The sequence below is a fragment of the Eschscholzia californica genome, unplaced genomic scaffold, assembly GCF_041429995.1.
Source record: "Eschscholzia californica isolate CP2 unplaced genomic scaffold, dmEscCali1.0.p SCAF_1, whole genome shotgun sequence".
Taxonomy (NCBI): Eukaryota; Viridiplantae; Streptophyta; class Magnoliopsida; order Ranunculales; family Papaveraceae; genus Eschscholzia; species Eschscholzia californica.
In genome coordinates this window covers 24,521,944-24,536,836 of record NW_028238198.1, presented here as the reverse complement: position 1 = coordinate 24,536,836, position 14,893 = coordinate 24,521,944, and the positions used below count along the sequence as shown (strand labels likewise).

At 38.5% G+C, this 14,893-nt stretch overlaps 2 protein-coding genes and 1 pseudogene across 3 annotated transcripts; 2 read left to right on the top strand and 1 right to left on the bottom strand.

Moving 5' to 3' along the window:
• Nucleotides 1-544: 544 nt before the first annotated feature.
• On the top strand, nt 545-4,111 carry LOC147565353 (Transport protein particle (TRAPP) component). Of its 2 annotated transcripts, none has more exons than XM_086651834.1 (5): nt 545-1,580; nt 1,788-2,079; nt 2,925-3,042; nt 3,134-3,365; nt 3,761-4,111. In XM_086651834.1, exons 2-5 carry the CDS (start codon nt 1,928-1,930, stop codon nt 3,787-3,789), a joined length of 531 nt encoding a protein of 176 aa, XP_086507960.1. In that variant the 5' UTR covers nt 545-1,580; nt 1,788-1,927; the 3' UTR covers nt 3,790-4,111. The 2 variants fall into 2 exon arrangements, with proteins under 2 accessions (XP_086507960.1, XP_086507959.1); XM_086651833.1 differs by having other exon boundaries at nt 594-1,124; nt 1,865-2,079.
• Nucleotides 4,112-4,818: 707 nt separating this feature from the next.
• LOC147565352 (Tetratricopeptide repeat (TPR)-like superfamily protein) lies at nt 4,819-7,747 on the top strand. The gene has a single exon (XM_086651831.1). It carries the CDS (start codon nt 5,078-5,080, stop codon nt 7,559-7,561), a length of 2,484 nt encoding a protein of 827 aa, XP_086507957.1. The 5' UTR covers nt 4,819-5,077; the 3' UTR covers nt 7,562-7,747.
• Nucleotides 7,748-7,967: 220 nt separating this feature from the next.
• On the bottom strand, nt 7,968-9,209 carry LOC147565351 (cytochrome b561 and DOMON domain-containing protein At5g47530 pseudogene; annotated as a pseudogene).
• Between the last annotated feature and the right edge of the window lie 5,684 nt (nt 9,210-14,893).

Here is a 14,893-nt window from a genome sequence, read left to right as displayed (position 1 = left end):
ATCGATGTGAGGTGAAATCTTAAGAGAGAGATGAACTCCACATTTCTTAGGGATCTTGTTAATGCGTTTGAAATCAAGGCCAGGAATCAAAGGAGCAAAGTTTTGTGCACATTTACAAACTTGCTGCTTGTCTTTGGTTGAATCAGCAGCATCTGAGAGCTTTTTTAGGGTGCTACAACATTGGTGTGGCACGTGTTTACCCCCATTACGGGCGTAGTCAAGACACGGACTCACCATCTGTATAACGTCGCTACACGATGATATCTTTCCTTCGGATCCCATCATCGTACACCCAACCAGCACCAATAGGACCAACCACACAACCTTATTCTCACATATATTCATACTTTCTAGCTTTGTCAATTTCTATGATGCTTGTGTTTGTGTATAGAGATAGGCTTTAGGGATGGGTTTATGTAGTAGATGTAGTTAAGTGGTTATAACAAAATGGTGAGAGTAGAGTCTGCTTGTTATATGGCAAATAGGATGGGGGGTGCAAGCAACTTATGAACGGATATACTTTCATGACTTACCAGATTCAGTTGCTCTAACATCTCCAACTTGTTAAAGAGAAATTTTAGATGCACACACTGCTTTTACAAACCACACACACCTATATTCACACACACACACACTTTTACCAATTGTACGCATCTTCTATTCACAGTTTCACACGCACCACCTCTCACGGACGACCACTACCTTCTTCTTGGTGAGATGAAGATAGCTGACGACGACCACGTCTACCACTTTGGATCACTACCGCCATTTGTTTTATCTCCCCCTTCCTTTCTTCTTCCTCTTCTCCACCCACCACCACCACCACCTCCGTTTATTTTGGTCTTTCTCTCCTACTCCATCTCTCTTTATCTGTGTTGGTGAAGGGGAACACCCCCCTTCGTCGAAATCGAGAGAGAGAGAGGGAGGAAAGGGACAGAGAGGAAGGAGGAGATATAAATGACGTTGGTGATGGTCTAAGGAAAATAGAGAGATTTGAAAAAAATTAAAGGTCGTCAGCAATGAGAATTTGTTAGCGATCATTATCGGCGTAGAGAAAAAAAGTGTTGGTGGGGCTTGGAGGAAACAAAAGGAGAAAAGGGCAGAAAAATTTCACTCTAAATTTGGTATGCCAGAAAATTTTTCTTCTTTCGCCCGAACTTGAAGGAAGGAAAAAAGATTCTGATTGACGATAGTTTCTTACGATTTGATTGGTTTTCTAATTTTACATTTGATTATTATAAAACTTACTTTAGATCCCAAAATTATTTGAAAACGTCAACACTTGTTTGCCAAAGTTGTTGAAAGTGTTAGACATTACCTTCAAAATTCTAGAGGTTTCAGGTTCGATTCTCAAGAATCTTCATCAACCAGTGATGATGGCTGGGGTGTGCAAATAAAAGTTGACCTAGTCTTAGTCAAGGGTGATGTGTATGAACAACAAATGGAAAATGTGTGTGTCCAAAATTTCTAACTCGGAAGTTTTAAAGATGCCCCCTTATAAGTAAGGCGCCTCGTTCACTCAAAAATATTCTCTCCAATTTGTCTTCAGTAAGGTGCCTTTAACCCTTATAGGGACGTTTGTAAGACTCCTCATTTCTTTCCCTTCTTTTTTTGAGAATTCGACTACGGACCACGTTAGTTGTTACAAGGCAATGATGCATCATGAAGATGTGATAAGCACGATAACCGCCTATGTTACACTTCTAATGAAAGAGACCTAAAGCACAACGACATGAAAGAGGCCTAAAGTCCGACAAATATTACATTATTTACTTGTGGTGCTTTAGTTTGAAAGTTCTTGTGGTGCCTACTTGAATTTCTATAGACACCTCTGGTTTCGGTGTTTGGCACTCCCATTCCTCAGTTTCAGACTTTAGAGAGAGAGAGAGAGTTTTACAGAGAAGGAGAGAGAGAGTAGAGAGAGAAAATGGGGAAGGAGGTAGCAGAGAGCTGTGTGGAGAGCGTGATGATGGAGATGGTATCGGCTTACTGCAATCGATTCTACGCTAACAAGCCTGAGCTAGCTGCTCGAAGGATCGAAGCCATTGGTTACCAAGTTGGTCACCAGCTTTCTGAGAGGTTTGTACATATGACTCTTACCAGATCTAACCCTTTTAGATTCATCAATACCACTCTCTAGTTCTTCTGGTTATTTCCCTATCTGGGTAACGGAAAAAACATCATCTTTATGTGAATCTGATCTGGTAGCTCACGGTGTTTCATTTGATCTAATTCTAGGTTAAGTTGTCTTGGATCCTTGGAACTTATAGTCAAACAATTAAGACATATGATTGTAGGTGGAGAACTTACTTAGTGTTATCCTAATTTAGGGTTTGCCACTATTTCTTATGAGGTCAATGAGAATTGGGTAGTTGTTGTTATAGTAATTTAACCCTTGTCTTTGAAATAGTTAGGTCATTTTGAATCCATGGTTAACCATATGATCGAATGGAAAACACAAGAAAAGTTTTGGAACGTCGGCTAAAACTAGAAAACGCTTATAAAACTCTTGTTGAATTTTATAAACTGAATTGAATGAATATAACTTGTAGAGCAATCCCTTTATATAGTATTGGGGTTTACTAATCCTAAACAACCTCTAGAACTTCTAAACAAACGAAATTGTAGAATCTCAGAAAAACAGGAATCTATCGAAAATATAAGTAATTTTTAAAATGCCGTTTTTAGGGTCTAAACGATAGAATTTGGCCTTCTAAGTGGAAAATCCATATCTCGTTTTACACCAATTTCATGCGATCCCGAAATCGGCAACTTTGGTTTTACCACTTCCAATAGAGGCCTAGAGGGATAATGAGAAGTGATTATGGTTCATACTTTTGTTGTTTTGTGATCTTTGAGACTTGTTTGGAGATTTTGGTTGATACTCTAAAAATTCCAAATTGTATTCGTTAACCGATTACCAGGTATACAATGGAGAGACCCAGATTCAGTGACCATTTAGAAGCAATAAAATTTATATGCAAGGATTTCTGGTCTGAACTCTTCAAGAAGCAGATTGACAACTTGAAAACAAACCATAGAGTATGATTACCCAATACTTATCTACTTGAATTGTGATACAAGTTCTTGGGTTAGTTTGAACTTAGAAGATTGTATGTTATTTATCTTGCAGGGTACTTTTGTTTTGCAAGATAATCGGTTCCGCTGGCTCACACGCATGTCAATTGATCCAGTCCCTGTAGTCACTGATCCATCTCAAGATCCTTCTACAGCCACACCTGAGAACAAGGCGGAACAAGCTACAAGCATGCATCTCTACTTCCCATGTGGGATTATAAGGGGAGCACTCTCAAATTTGGGAATTCCTTGTGCCGTTTCTGCAGACATGTCCAACCTTCCTGCATGTAAGTTCATTCAACCTTGCCCTGCTTCTTTGTTTTTCCTTTGTTTGACAAGTTAACTTTCTTTCTACTCAAACTTCTGATTTCTCATAAATTACTCGATATCATCATGAATTCATGATATGAGATGCCCCGTAATCTTAATTGCCTCTCTTGCACAAATTTTGCTTAGCGTAAGTCGCTTCGGGGTTTAGTTTAAGATTTTGTAGTTGCATTAGCATCTAACAAGGGGGTTGTTTCAAACCATTGGAACATGTCTATGCCATTTCGACGGTCCAATGTTCTCCGTTATTGTTCATTGATAACATTTTTCTTTAGATACATTTTGTAGCAGTGTAGTAAACACTATCTTGAACTAGATTTATGCGACAATGTCTTATATATGAGCTATCTTGCAGGCTCATTTGTAATCCGTATAAAGGCATGATGAACGCTTTACTCGTTAGGCAGAAGAAATGTGGGTTAGTTTGGAAGACGGTATCCATCGGTTGCTATTCTTGTGTAGGCCAATCACAAAACCCAAATATGAACGGATCCAAGGTGTACACCGAACAAACATCGTTTGTGGAATATACATTTTTTCTTTATATTATCGTCTATTGCTTAATTTCTTCCAACTTTTCTTTTCCTCCTTGCAATTCTTGATTTGTCTTCTGTTCCTAAACGCCTTCCTTTTCTTTCGAGAATATGATTAGTGGCGTATGTTTAAACAAAGTAGTAGTTTGAATATATACTTGTAGCCTTCGAAATGTGTACAGATATGCAACTTCTGAAATTGTTAAGACAGATGGATTATACTAGTAGTAAGGGTGACACCAAATGAAAAGAAGCTCCGGAGTATATTTTGAGAATCAAAATCAACATAACAGAAGATAGCTATCAACATATTTTGGTGACAGAGCTAAGGAAACTAAAACATGAAATCAAAATAAAGTTTAAATCTTTCTCATAATGAGAAATAAGATATTTTTAGTTGTTAAAAAGGCATGGACAAATTATAATATTTTGTAATAGATGTTCAATTTAAAGCCATGTGTAACTTCCACTATCATTTTCTTTGGATGTTAGCAAGGATAGTTGACAAACTGCCGTTAGTCGGTGACCTTCATTTTTTAAGAAATATTTGTTCACAAGTTCTTTGTTTCTTTCTCTCTCGGCTAAATCTCACCCACTCTCCCTCTATCCTCACTATTTCGCGAAGAAGAGTTTCAGGTGAAACCCTCGATCGAGGGTTCTGCTATCGACTACAAGAATCTTGTGATCGATCAACCACGAGATCTGATCTGGTCGGTCGGCCACGAATAATCACGAGATTCTTCTAACCAGTCTTGAGGGTTCTGTGACCAGATAAAATCTTGTGATGGATCAACCACGAGATTTGTTGTGGTCAGTCAGCCACGTGATTCTACTAGTTAATTTCGTGGTCGACTGGCCACGAACCACGAGATTTGTTGTGGTCGGTCAGCCACTAGATTCTACTGGTTAATTTTGTGGTCGACTGGCCACGAACTGGTCCGAGAAGAGGAAGAATAAAAATTTTGCTGCCAAATTTGACAAAAACCAATAATTTTGTTAAACATTTTCTTATTTGTGGGGACAATTCAAAACCTTGTAACACTTTCTTATGTCCCTCCCTTTTTACTCTCCATTCATGTCATAACTAAACTTAGCAGTATCTCAGTGAGGCAGAGAGAGAGAGAGAGAGAGAGAATGACATGCATTTCAAGCTACCATCATCATCAATCAATGCCAATATCAGGTCACTTGTTAAACATGGACAATATATGGAAGCCCTTCAACTCTACTCCAAAACACAAATTTCTGACAAGTTCACCTTCCCATCTCTTCTCAAGGCCTCTTCCCACCTTCCAAATCAAAACCTTGGAAAAAAGACTCATGCCTCCATTATCACTTTGGGTCTCCAATCAGATCCTTACATATCCACCTCTCTCATTAACATGTACACTAAATATGGGTCACTCTCTGATGCATCCCTTGTGTTTGATAAAATCTCTCAAAGTCAAAATTTAGTTCAAGATGTTACTCTTTGGAACTCCATTATTGATGGGTACTTTCGATACGGTTGTACCGATGATGGGTTCGTTCTGTTTCGTCGAATGCAGTTATGCGGTGTCAAACCGGACGCTTACACTATTAGTATCCTTCTTAGAAGTTGCAGTAGTTTGGTACAAGGAAAACAAATTCATGGATACCTTCTAAGACACATGTTTTATCATGACCCATTCTTAGATACCGCATTGATTGATATGTACCTTAAATATGGTAGATATATGGAGGCGTCTCTAGTATTCGATAAGTTGGAAGATAAGAGCAATACTGTGACATGGAACACAATAATCAGCGGGTTTTACCGGAACGGAATGTGGATGAAGAGTTTGGAGTATTTTTTGGTTATGAAGAGAGAAGGTTGCAAACTTGAATCTGCAACATTTTCGAGTGTCTTGACAGCTAGTTCCGAGAGTGACAATATGGTTTTTGGACAGGTAGTTCATTGTGATGTTATAAAATCGGGTTTCGAGAAGGATGCTTATGTATCTACTTCACTGTTAACATTATATTCAAAGTATAGATTACTTGAAGATGCCGAAAGAGTTTTTCATCAAGTAGTAGATAAAGAAATTGAGTTATGGAATGCAATGATCTCAGCTTATGTTGGCAATGATTATGTTTATGATGCTTTAAATATTTATGACCGAATGAGATTAGCTGGTTCGGAACCTGATTCTTTTACATTGTCAAATATCTTGTCGGTGTGTGGTACCATTTCTTTGCATGATTTTGGTAGGATGGTACATGGGGAACTGATGAAAAGACCATTACAGAATGATACTTCCATTCAGAGTTCTCTACTGACAATGTATGCAAGATTGGGAATCATAGAGGATGCAAATTTAGTTTTTACTGCAGCTAGAGAAAAGGATGTTGTTACTTGGGGCTCCATGATATCGGGATTTTTACAGAATAGGAAATATGGGGAGGCTTTGAGTTTATTTAAAGAGATGAGAACTGATGGAGCGAAATCAGATTCAAAGATCATGGTAAGCATAGTAGGAGCTTGTGCCGGTATAGAGGATGTTTCATTGGGCTTCGGAATCCATGGATATATCATCAAGAATGGAATGGGGTCGGATGTGTTTATGGGTAGTGCCTTGATAGATATGTACGCGAAATTCGGGTTAGCAGAGATAGCTGGAAATGTGTTTTCTGGCATGACGGAGAAGAATTTGGTTGCGTGGAATTCGTTAATCTCGGGTTACAACAAGAATAACCTTCCTGAGTTGTCTATTGATTTTTTCTGTCAGATTTTACAACACGGGTTGAATCCAGACTCTGTTTCGATCACCAATATACTTGTTGCGATTTCGTCACTAGCAGCGCTTCATAAAGGAAAAGCTATACATGGGTTTCTAGTAAGATTAAAGATTCAGACAGATCTTCAAGTGGAGAACTCATTGATTGACATGTACATAAAGTGTGGATGCTTAAAGAATGCACAATTAATCTTCGAAAACATGCCTGAAAGAAATATAATAACATGGAATTCAATAATTTCTGGTTATGGATCACATGGGGACTGCAGAAATGCTCTGAAATTGTTCGATGAGATGCAACAAACGGGAATGCTTCCTGACGAGGTAACTTTTCTTGCATTGATATCATCTTGTGGGCATTCGGGATTGACAGCAGAAGGCCTCAGTCTATTCCAGACAATGAAACAGGATTATGGGATTGAACCTAGAATGGAGCATTATGTAAACATAGTCAGTCTTTTGGGACGTGCTGGACGTTTGGATGAAGCTTACAGATTTATCAGAGAAATGCCGATGGAAGCTGATAAAAGTGTGTGGTTGTGTCTGTTAAGTGGGTGCCGTATTCATGGTAATATAGAACTCGGAGAGTTAGCAGCTGGTGAGTTGTTGAAGTTAGAACCGACGAGGGGAAGCAATTACATTCAGTTGTTAAATTTATATGGGGAAGGAGAGATGTGGGAGAAAGCAGCAAAAATAAGAATGTCTATGAAGGAGAGAGGAATGAAAAAGAATCCTGGTTGTAGTTGGATAGAGATTAAAGATAGAGTGAATGTATTCTTTTCAGGGGATTCGTCTTCACCGTCGACATTAGAGATCTATGACACATTGTGGAATCTTCGGAGAAATATGATAAGAGAAGAGAATTGAAGTAATTGAGTTATGAAACTCAGATGAATGGTGAAGTTGGTCTTAGGCTGAAGGGAGTGAACATGGTAACAACCCTGGACATTCAATTATTCGATCAAACGTTAAAACTATATAAATAACAGTTGTTTGTGCAATTCATGTAATACAATATTCAATTTCGATATATGACATTTCAATTTCATCAAAGTAACAGCAATATTGCCCTCTTGTACAAATGAACAATCTTTTATACTTTCTGAATACGAACAAATGAAAATGGGGCACGAAGAAAAAGAAAATGAAAAATCAATTCAAAGATATTATACAAAACCTGAACACTCTCAGACCAATATTTTTCTAACATAGGCCTAACAATTATCATCTAAGCTTCAAAACAATTAAGGCATGACTGAACTCTATTTGGTAACTAGACCATCATCTCGGGTTTTGATATCGGTTGATCTTTGTCTAGTTGCTGGTTTGGAACCACTTCATTAGCTTGCCCAGTTGTTGATGTCTTCCTTTTGATGATTACGGACCAAGAGATGAGTTCTAGAGCAACTGTTATTGCACCCAGGGATGATATAACTGCGATGTAGATACGCTTCCATTTCTTCTCTGGGTCTAATATTTCAATACCTTCGAAAACGTTCACCACACTCAACACGATAACAACATAACCCGTCAAGTGATGATAGATATTCCAGTAGGATCTGTACTTGTGATCTGGTTTCGGCCTTAGAAACATAGCGAGTACCTGTAATGTAGCTAGAGCAAAGAGAGTAATACCAATACTCCTATGGGCATCGTATTGAACGCCGGGAGACTTCTTACCCAACACAAGACCAGTGACCCATCCACCAACACCAACTGCATAAGCAGATGTCTGGCAAAATATGTGCAAATAAAACCATGCCGGACCTGTGGAATCCACTCTCTTCAAATACCTTGCTATTATCGCACCAATCGGCATTAGTGTTCCCCAACTCACAGCATTCAACACTCCATGAACATTCTTGAGTCGAAGTCTTGGACTTGCTTCTCCTTTTGCTGGTTTAGATATGTATCCTGAAAGCAGATTAAGCGACCCAAAGGATCGAACGTTTGGTCCAGAAATACGGTGCATCCCAGGAGTGATTCCGTCAAGAAGGGGTCCATCCTGCCATAACTGATTCACCGTGGTAATGTTATCATCGGGAAGTTCGAAGGTTGCAAATATAGTGATTTCATTATTGGCATAGGTTGCAGATATATCATGGACAGGGAAACTAAGAGGTCCCTCTTGGAGTTTTGTTTTGTAGCTATCCAATGGAGAAGAGTAGGCATTCATTGAACCATTAGGACTTTGGAAGGCAACAAAAGCTTGGGCTCCAACCATACCAGTTTTAGTAGGATTGATTGCCCATGCAACCCAAGTTGAAGAAGTAATGTTTGCATGTCTATAAGCGATTTCGACAATTCGGGTAGATTGGTTGAAGTTCCAGTGGATGAAAGAGTTGAGAACAGGAAGGTCATTGCAGAAGTTGTAAACACGGGTATCATCGACAAACGAATGGTTAGAGCATGTTTGTTGAAGTAGTTGAGCAGAGGATGAAAACATGAGAAGAGTAATGAAAGTTAGTATGAAAGATGGGAAGAGTGGAGAAGACTTGAACAGAGAAGAATGCATCCTATTAATGGTGTTAATTATGATTATTGAAGAACAAGCAAAGAGAACTTCAAAAGTGGTGGTGAAGTAGGAAGCTAGTAGTCGATTAAGTATGATGGTTTCTCAAGTGGGTGTTATATATATATATATATGGAGATGTCTTCCTAAACCCATTTGGATTTGTATTTCCAATCTCCAACCGCCAAACAGAACTTTCTAATTCTTGTTTAGATCAAGTTCAATTAGGAAATTAGGAAACAACAAATTTCATCGCTACTTTCTATTTCTAACTAATCCTAATTGGAATAGAAAGGAATTACCCAATCAAACACTTACTCCGAAATTGCAACCTATTTGGGATACTACATGGAAGAGGGTTATTTTAAACGCGCTCCTCTTATGGGTTATTGGCCCCTCTCTCAAGGCAAAATTTGGATGGGAAACCGGGGACACGAAGACAATAACACTTTAGAAGGGTGCCTTTAAGATTATCAATAAGATGATTTCGGGGCAGTCCACATAATGGCTTAGGCTTAGAGCAAACCCAATAGGGATTGAGCAGGCTCCCAAAATTTCCCCAACCGCTAGTTTGGGATAGATCTCAAAAAATAAAGATCCACTCGTACAATTTTTAGGCCAGTGCTTTGGTGAAAGCAAAATAGTTTCTAGGGAGTGAAGACTTGGTCAGAAATTGGTTAATTTTGTTTGACAATTTTATTTTGTAAGTTGTTAGAGGGAAATAGAAATAAAAAACCCTCCACCTCACCTCACTCTCTCTTCACCTCACCTCTCTCTCTCCACCTCATCTTCTGTCTCCACCTCATCTTCTCTCTCCCCACTACTCTCTTCTCCGACCAGGTCGCCGGCCGGAAAATTTTCCGGACGCCGACCATGAAAAAAAAATAAAAAAATATTTCACTCACTCTCTCTAGAAACTCCGGAGAAGGGAAACCCCTTCGCCGGAGTTTCTAGAGAGAGAAAGTGAGTGAATTTATTTTTTTCATGGTCGCCGACCGGAAATTTTCCAGCCGGCGACCTGGTCGGAGAAGAGAAAGAGAGGTGAGGTGGAGAGAGAGTGAGGTGAGGTGGAAGATTTTTTATTTTTATTTTGAAACATATTCCCCATAAAATATGTTTCTCCGAAAAATTTTCAAAATTTTGTATATTCCCTTTAAAATTTACACCCCGGAAACTATTTAGCTTTCCCCAAAGCGCTGACCAATTTTTATTACAATCCCGCACACCTACAAACACAAATGGGGAATTTTAAATGCACTCACCATTTTTGTTATATACACTCACATCTAGGGTAATTTTTGTTGAAGTTAAAGGAGATGTGAGTGTGGAAGGTAAAAATGGTAAGTTTATATAACATTTCTCAACACAAATTTGTTATATTACATAAGGCTGCCCATCAGATTATTGGTTAGCATGAGATGCCCACAAACTAAGTGTCTCGGATATTGTTAAGAGACATTATAGTTGCCCAAAATATATGCTTAAATTGAAGTAATGAGGTGCCTCCACCTTAGGATTCAATGCACATATTTCTTACACATGGTTGGCTCATGTGTCATCTTTATGGCTACTCAATTTGGGTATAAATATACCATATCTTGTTGTAACTTTAGTGTGTGTAAAAATCCAGAGAATAAAATCACTGGAGTTTTCTTGAAACTTTGTTATCTTTAGCTTAATCTCCCATCTCTCCTAACATAATTATTTTACGTTATCAGCACGACACTCTAACCAACCGAGGAGATTCCATTCAACTCAAAAAGACTATCAAAATTTGCAAGTAATTCGTAAATTTTCAAGTTCAATATGTCGACTCTAACAAGTGTTGATTTTACAACCCTTAACTTATGGAGGGAAAACTATATTACTTGGAAGCTTGAAATCGAAGCTCATCTAGAGGCCAAACAACTAGAGAAGACAATTAACGAGGGAAATAATGAACCTCTTTACAGAGGCTCAGCGGCCCTGATTGTGATCCGTCATCATTTGTTTGAAGAACTTAAATCAAAATGTTTAAATCAAAAGGATCTGCTTGTATTATGAAAATGTTTAGAGAAAAGATACGGTCATTTAAAAAGAGTTATTTTACCAAAGGCCCAAAATGACTTGATAAACCTGCGGCTGTAGGATTTTAAAACTGTTTCTTAATATAATTATGTATTAGTTAAGACAACTACAAAATTGGGACATCGTGGCAATCCAGTTTATGAAGAATAGATGTTAGAGAAAACGTTTTCCACTTTTCATATATCTAACATGAACTTACAAGAGCAGTATATAAATATGAATTTTAAATGTCATTCTGATTTAATTTCTTGTCTACTTGTTGCAGAACAAAATAGGGAAGTCACTATGAAAAATCAATAGGCTCGTCCAACGGGTTATTCAGAAGTATCTGAAACTTATGTGACATCTTATGGACGAGGTGGTCGTGGCAACGATCACAAAATGGTCTACTGTTGATGTCAAAAAATGGTCTTCTGTTATATCAACATGAAATTGGGACTTGATGCAGGACAACGTCCGTTATGATTGAATATTCTGTTAGATTGAGTAAGATTCCTATTTGTTGCTCCTCGCTCCCGCTCCTTACTCTGCTTCAGCTCCTGATTCTTGAGGGGAAAACCTGCAAAGGATTCGAAAATCGATCCGACGCTCAAGATAGTCAGGTTGCTCTTTGCAGTAAAAGATTGAATATTGGTTGAACCTTTTGGGGGGGCGTGTATGGGAACTCTGTGTAAGGGGTGATCTCTTCGTTTAAGAGATCGTGTTCCAGCTTCTGAAGATATCTTATGGAAGACGATTGGGGCCCTTTTATAGGCTTAAGTAGACTGGCTATGATCCACCGTTTAGGGAAGTTTCCCACCGTTTGTAATTAGAGTTTCCATTTGTAGTCATCTCGTATCTAAAATAAATAGAAGTTCCTATGTTGAAGGATCCTTCGTAGATATCCTGTCGAGGTGATAGATCTTCTAGGAGATGTTTCCTCCTTTGAGACTTTTGAAGTCCAAGCTTGCTTAAACACTTAAGATCTTTAGCCGACTGAGATCTTTTAGGAGACTCCAAGATTGAGTTGGTAAGCTGTTGGCATGCTTCTACCTCCCCAGTTTAGGGCGTGAGGCATCGGTCTAACTTACGCGGACCCCCTCATTCCTTTAAAGCCTCCAGAGTTAATCTATTCGTGCCTGGGGGGAAACAGGAATGATACCTCTTAGCTGGTCCTAGCCGACCTCCCAGTTAGGGGTGTAGATGGCGGAGCGTTGAGAGTTTAGCTGTTCTGTTACCTAAAGCCGGGTTGACCCGTTAGACTTCAGGTCTGGTTTTTACTCTTTGACGTTAGTTAACGTCTGGACATTTTGTGCATCATCATGAGTTCCGTCACTCCTTAGTCGAAAGTAGAGAGACTGAGGAGTAGAAGTGACTTTCGAATATCCTGAGTGACCCTGAAGGCAATGGGTATATCTGGACCAGAGCTATTATGTGAATCTCGGTCGTTCTTTTGAGTTTCCTTAGCTCCGTGTTCCGGGGATGATTTTAGCTGAGCTGTTTGTAAAGTCTTTTTTGTGACTATGGTGATGATGTTCCATTTGTCGGGGCCGTTTTTACCCAGAGTCGACTGAGTGATGGTTCCTTGAATATGTGCAAACATATCCTTTCTCGCGTGACAAGTTTCGATTTCTGCATGAGAATATTGATTTCCGCTTCCATGCGTGATTCTGTGACATCACGGATCTGATCTTCTGATCACGCGTTTTCGACGTTGATCTTTTGGGCAACTTCTCACGGCACCGTTGTTGCCATGCGTGGCACGTGGTGTCTTGTGATTGGAGGAACGAGGGGGTTTCTCGTGTCCCACTAATTCCTTCTCTAACCTGGTCAGTCTTGAGCCGTGCTTCGATACCCAGTCATTATAACTTGGTGTGTGTTACCAAGATTACTTTTTCTTTTTTTGTTTTAACTAGGTATAACCCGTACCTTCGGTACGGGCGAAATTCATCAGAACTTAATGATATTCCATTAATTCAATCTTTGTTGATGAACGCACAACTTATGAATTGTTAACACTGAAAATAGAATATTACTCCAATCCAGTATTCCATGAATTTTTGCTGATTGTAACATAAGTGACATTAATAAATATTGATAGTGACGAAAGAAAGCTTGGGGATGCCAGAGCAGTATTTGTAGCAACCCAAACTTGTATTCAACTATTAAGTAATCAAATGTGAAGACAAATGTGTAATAGGCCACTGATTAGTTTGAGTTACCGATTGTAAAAGAACTTAGCTAATATTTTACACAATCCAGTATTCCATGAACTTTTGCTGATATTTCTCGTCCCATATTTATGATTTGGTGTTTTCCTCAAACGCGCGCATATTTATAGATATAGTTAGTCCATATAAATTGGCAAAAATTAGTACAAATAAGTGTAGCCATGGTTAAATCAACAAAATTTCACACCTAATTCAGCCAAATTCATGGGGTCCAAAGTAAAGAAATAGTGTTTTAATTGATAAGAAAGCAGCACTTATGACTTCAGATAGAAATCTTGACATACGTCCCGCAGCTTAAGCTTTGAAGAGTGTCACTACTAATAGATTACTGACCATACAACAATCGTCCAGCAGGACTAATAACAAACATGTAAAAGAGATCAAGACACACTTGTGTGACAAATAACTACAATTATATATAGAGATCTGTCATAGGTGTAAGCTTTCTACTTTCTCCAACGACTTCTCGTTGTCTCCACTACAGTAGAACTTGATTAAAAGAAAATACTTTTGAAGAGTGCATCTTGCCTGATAGTTAGTCCGGAGTTCATCCTTTAGGCTGCCTAACTGCCCGACCACGTTGTCCGGAAACCTTAACAAACTCACGCTTAAACTCCTATAACGATTTGTATTGAAGACGTGGTATGTAATATCCGCCATATTGTCTTATATAGAGTTATACCACATACCTGCCATTCGAGCATGATAAAAAAAAAACTGTGTTAAGATGATATTATTCCTAATACTACCATAGTGGAGACAAAAAATATAAAATAAATAGAAAAACTACAAAGATGTAATGATAGTAGAAATATATATTAGAAGCAACTATGGACAATGCAAAATCCTTTTGTCAATATTTCAACCTCGGTTGCTGACCAATTTTTGTGGGAGAACCACAACGTAATGTTAAAGTAAACTGATCAGAGGTAGCGCCTGCTGCAGTTAAAAAACAACAAATCAGAGCATAGATACATGTGTTGCTTTTTCCTAACTTACGAGCTACTCAGAGGAGCGATATAATATAAAAAAAAATTAACTATGCTTCTTTAGTAAATGATAGTACTGCTCCTTTCGTTTCCTTAACTTACTTCTCTTACCCTTAGTGTATCTAGGTATTACTTCTAAGCTACACATGAGATTACCAAAACCCAACTTTACATTTAAACAACCACAGTAGAAATTTACAGTTGCCTTGCTTATTTGAGGATTCTCAAATAGGAAGAAACAATGGTGATCGCAAAGAAAATCCAACACCCATCTCTTCAATCAATTCACATGTTACTACATAGCCTAGAAAGATTACTAATCACAATGCAGAGAGACTGCCACAGACCTCCATTAATCGAGAAGCTACTATCCAATTCTCACTAAAGATTAAGACTCAATTTTCATGGAAGGAAAAAAAAA